Source organism: Myotis brandtii, unplaced genomic scaffold, assembly GCF_000412655.1.
Source record: "Myotis brandtii unplaced genomic scaffold, ASM41265v1 scaffold266, whole genome shotgun sequence".
NCBI lineage: Eukaryota > Metazoa > Chordata > Mammalia > Chiroptera > Vespertilionidae > Myotis > Myotis brandtii.
Genome location: NW_005360124.1, coordinates 6,843,593 through 6,846,863, shown reverse-complemented (window position 1 = coordinate 6,846,863; position 3,271 = coordinate 6,843,593). Strand labels below are relative to the sequence as shown.

The 3,271-nt window shown below is 42.5% G+C and overlaps 1 protein-coding gene across 1 annotated transcript in view; it reads right to left on the bottom strand.

Moving 5' to 3' along the window:
• The window catches only part of GNA14 (guanine nucleotide binding protein (G protein), alpha 14), a gene marked incomplete at its 5' end in the record, with an annotated part of 153,516 nt that overhangs the window by 61,560 nt on the left and 88,685 nt on the right, over positions 1–3,271 (bottom strand). The window contains one exon of the mRNA XM_014541226.1: positions 934–1,118. Within this exon, the coding sequence (XP_014396712.1) occupies positions 934–1,118 (185 nt within the window). The remainder of the gene's footprint in view (positions 1–933; positions 1,119–3,271) is intronic.

Below are 3,271 nucleotides of genomic sequence, written 5' to 3'. Positions count from 1 at the left end.
TATATATATATATATAAAGCACATATGAACACAGGTGCCACCAGTTCATGAGAAAGCTGTCCTTGGGATCTATACTAAAGCCCACTCAATTCTGGCTTTTTAGCAGCTATATTTCTTTTTAATAGACCCAAAAGAGACTCATCTTAGACAGTTTTTCTTTTTATCATCACGTCATGTAGTAATTTGGTATGATTTTAAATAAACTCTATTTCTAATCCAGATTCCTAATGAACTCAGACATAGTATTATCCAATGAATTTGCATTCCAATATACCACATAAAATTTTATTTGTCTCCTCCTCCCATCATCCTGCTCCTTTATTCCCTATGGTCTTACACAGATTTGTGTTTTAAATGACCAGTGGTGATATGAAAGCCAATGAGAGCTTGTTACCAATACTTTATCAGGGCCCGCTGCTGGCTGGGATATAAGCATCACTCACATAAGCTATCACTTAACTCCCAAGAAGGGCTAGCTCCCAAAATAAACAAACAAAACCCACTGCTTTCTCTGAGTAGTTTACAGGGCATTAGTGAAAATATGTCCTAAGACTGGGAATTCTTTAAAAAGTTGGCCCTTATAAACCCAAGGTCTCCATTGCTCCACTGAAAAACTAACTGGGTACCTTAGCTGAAGGAGAAAATGCATATGCCTTCCTGTTCTCAGTGCCTGAAATAAGCAAATTAAACAACTGCCCACAATTCTGAATCCCCGCACAGGGGTAGCCCCACACTATTGCCGTGCTAGAACTCCAGCATAAAAAAGACCACAGGGCCAACTACATTCATCACACTTCTCTGGAGTTTGAGCTCAAGAGCTTCTTTTGGCCTCTGACCAAAACACCCAGTAAATCTTTTTGTTCAGAAACATCTGCTCACCAGAGTAGGAAAGCATGCCATCACAAACAGGGCAACGCCCCGCAAGCGCTATACCTTATTCTGCTCACACAGGTACTGTATCCTCAGGGTGTCCATGGCTCGGATCATGGCTTGCATGGCGGTGAATATGTTTTGGTAAACCAGCTTCGTGAACCCCTTTCTGTCTTCATCGCTGTAACCAGACCCATGGATAATTCTCATCTGCTTGATAAAGGTGCTTTTGCCACTTTCACCAGTTCCTAATAGACAAAACAAGAGAAAAACCCAGTCAGCAGTCTTCAAAAGGAACACACCGAGAAAGTCAGGACGTCCTGGCCCGGTTGGTCCATATCATGATTAATGGGCTGACGGGGATGAACTTGGAAAAGGCTTGTTGAATGCTGATGTAGGGTAGTACCATCCTAAATCCTGGGCAGAGCAGTCTTTACCCTGTGCTTTAGAAGGCTTTAAATCAATCAATCAATCAATTCATCCATCAATCAGTCTCTCTCTCTACATACATGCACACACACACACACACACACACACAACACACACACACACACACACACACACACACACACACACAAACACACACACACAAATTTTTAATAACACGTGAGTATCTGTGTCACTTAGAGTAATCCTAAACATCAGCTCTCATTATTAACATTGTTTAGGCCCCAGAGAATTGCTGCCCCACATCCCTTCCCCTAAGTCCTCAGAGCTGTTCTAAATGAGATGGTTCCAGCAGGAGGTGGGGGCATGAAGGGAGAGGGGTGGAGACGGGGGTCTCTCTGCAATCACAGCTGTGACCGGGACCATGGGGACCAGTAAAGTCAAGCTGAGGATCTGAGTTGAGTTTCCTCTCTGGTTCTAAACAGAAACTCAACACTTGGACCTTGAGTATTATCATTTATTCTGTTTCAAGTAAAAGAAAAAAGAAATATGACTTTTAGAATGAAAAGTACTGGTGGCTGGAGGACTGGGTGACTTAGCTTTTACAACCAATTATGCATTAGAATGTATGGTTTGGGTCGGTAGCACGGGTCCACTCTGCTCTGTTTCTTGTCTTTTTATGAGGACTTTCTCCTCCACTCCCCCACAAAAGCAACATGCTGGTGGGGGCTCCTCCAGGGCCTGAAAAACTGCAGAGAGGCAGGCAATGTGAGCCCGCAACCTGGGAGCAGCTTTTGATTGGTAACCCCTGCTGTCAGCTTACGAAGGGCCTCATTAAGAGGCCACAAGGAGAATGGGGGAGGTAAAGGTGGGGGTAGAGAGGACCACAGCCCAGAGGATTTTTGCTGTTAAACACAGATGAGGAAAAGAATATAATTACAATTTTGTTTCTAGATTCTGTTCCAAATATAAATAAGGCTAATGGCTCTTCTCCATGTACTTTTTGCTTCATGGTTTTTGTATTTGCAGGGGAAAAGAACAATGGTTGTAAGTACTTGTAAGATTTCATGAAGAGCCTGCTCCATTTGACATTCTTGCTTAGCATCATCCTACCGCACTGTCCTCTTAAATAAAATCAGCAAGTTAGTCCTGGCTGGTCCAATGTGCTTCTCAGGTAAGACTGGGCTACTCCCCTGAGTCTCTCGCTGTAAAGCTCTGCCCGGGATCCTCTGGTCCCCCAGCCCCTTCAACTGATTTCCTATTCCAGAGTAGAGGCTCAATAAGCGATTAAGCTGAACACACACAGCTTGCTACTCTGTGTGGTTGGCATATACCCATAAAGTGTGACTATTTTAGGTAAAGCTCACCTCCACCAGCTCCCTGCTCTCTGTGGGTGACGGGTGTGCACCTTTGGCCTGGCAGGCCTAGGGCTGGCCTAGAAGACGCTGGCTCTTGGCATCAGTGTTTCCCCAAACTCTGTCATCTGGGTACCTACCTTGTGATGTTTACCATATTCATATACCACCTGTATGGTTATTTAACATTTTTGCATTTTTTATTTAAATAAGCTTTTATGAAGGGAGACATGCATGTCATAAATGAAAAGCCAGTTATCACATGCCATGACTAATCAAATTAAATATATTATTAGTAGGTAAATAAGACTTCAGTGAAATTCCAACTAAACACATCTTGTCTAGCACCAGTGATGTAGGTATCACAGTTTGGAAAGCGGTACACACAAATTAGTGTCCTCTTTACATGGAATTTACTCTTCTACATCCCATCCTTAAAGGTATTTCCCCCAGAGGCTTCTTCAATCTACCTACGTTCTCACTCAGAAAAAACTGAGGGTTGGAACTCATGTCACTGTAAAAGGGCCAACAGAATGTCTTCACATTCAAATTCTAAACTCGTTCTGAAATTTGAGAAAGCAATATGACAGCTTAATTTTAAATACACAGAAAGGCTCATAAAAAAAAAAAAGCTGCTTTTTTTTTTTTTTTTTTTTTTT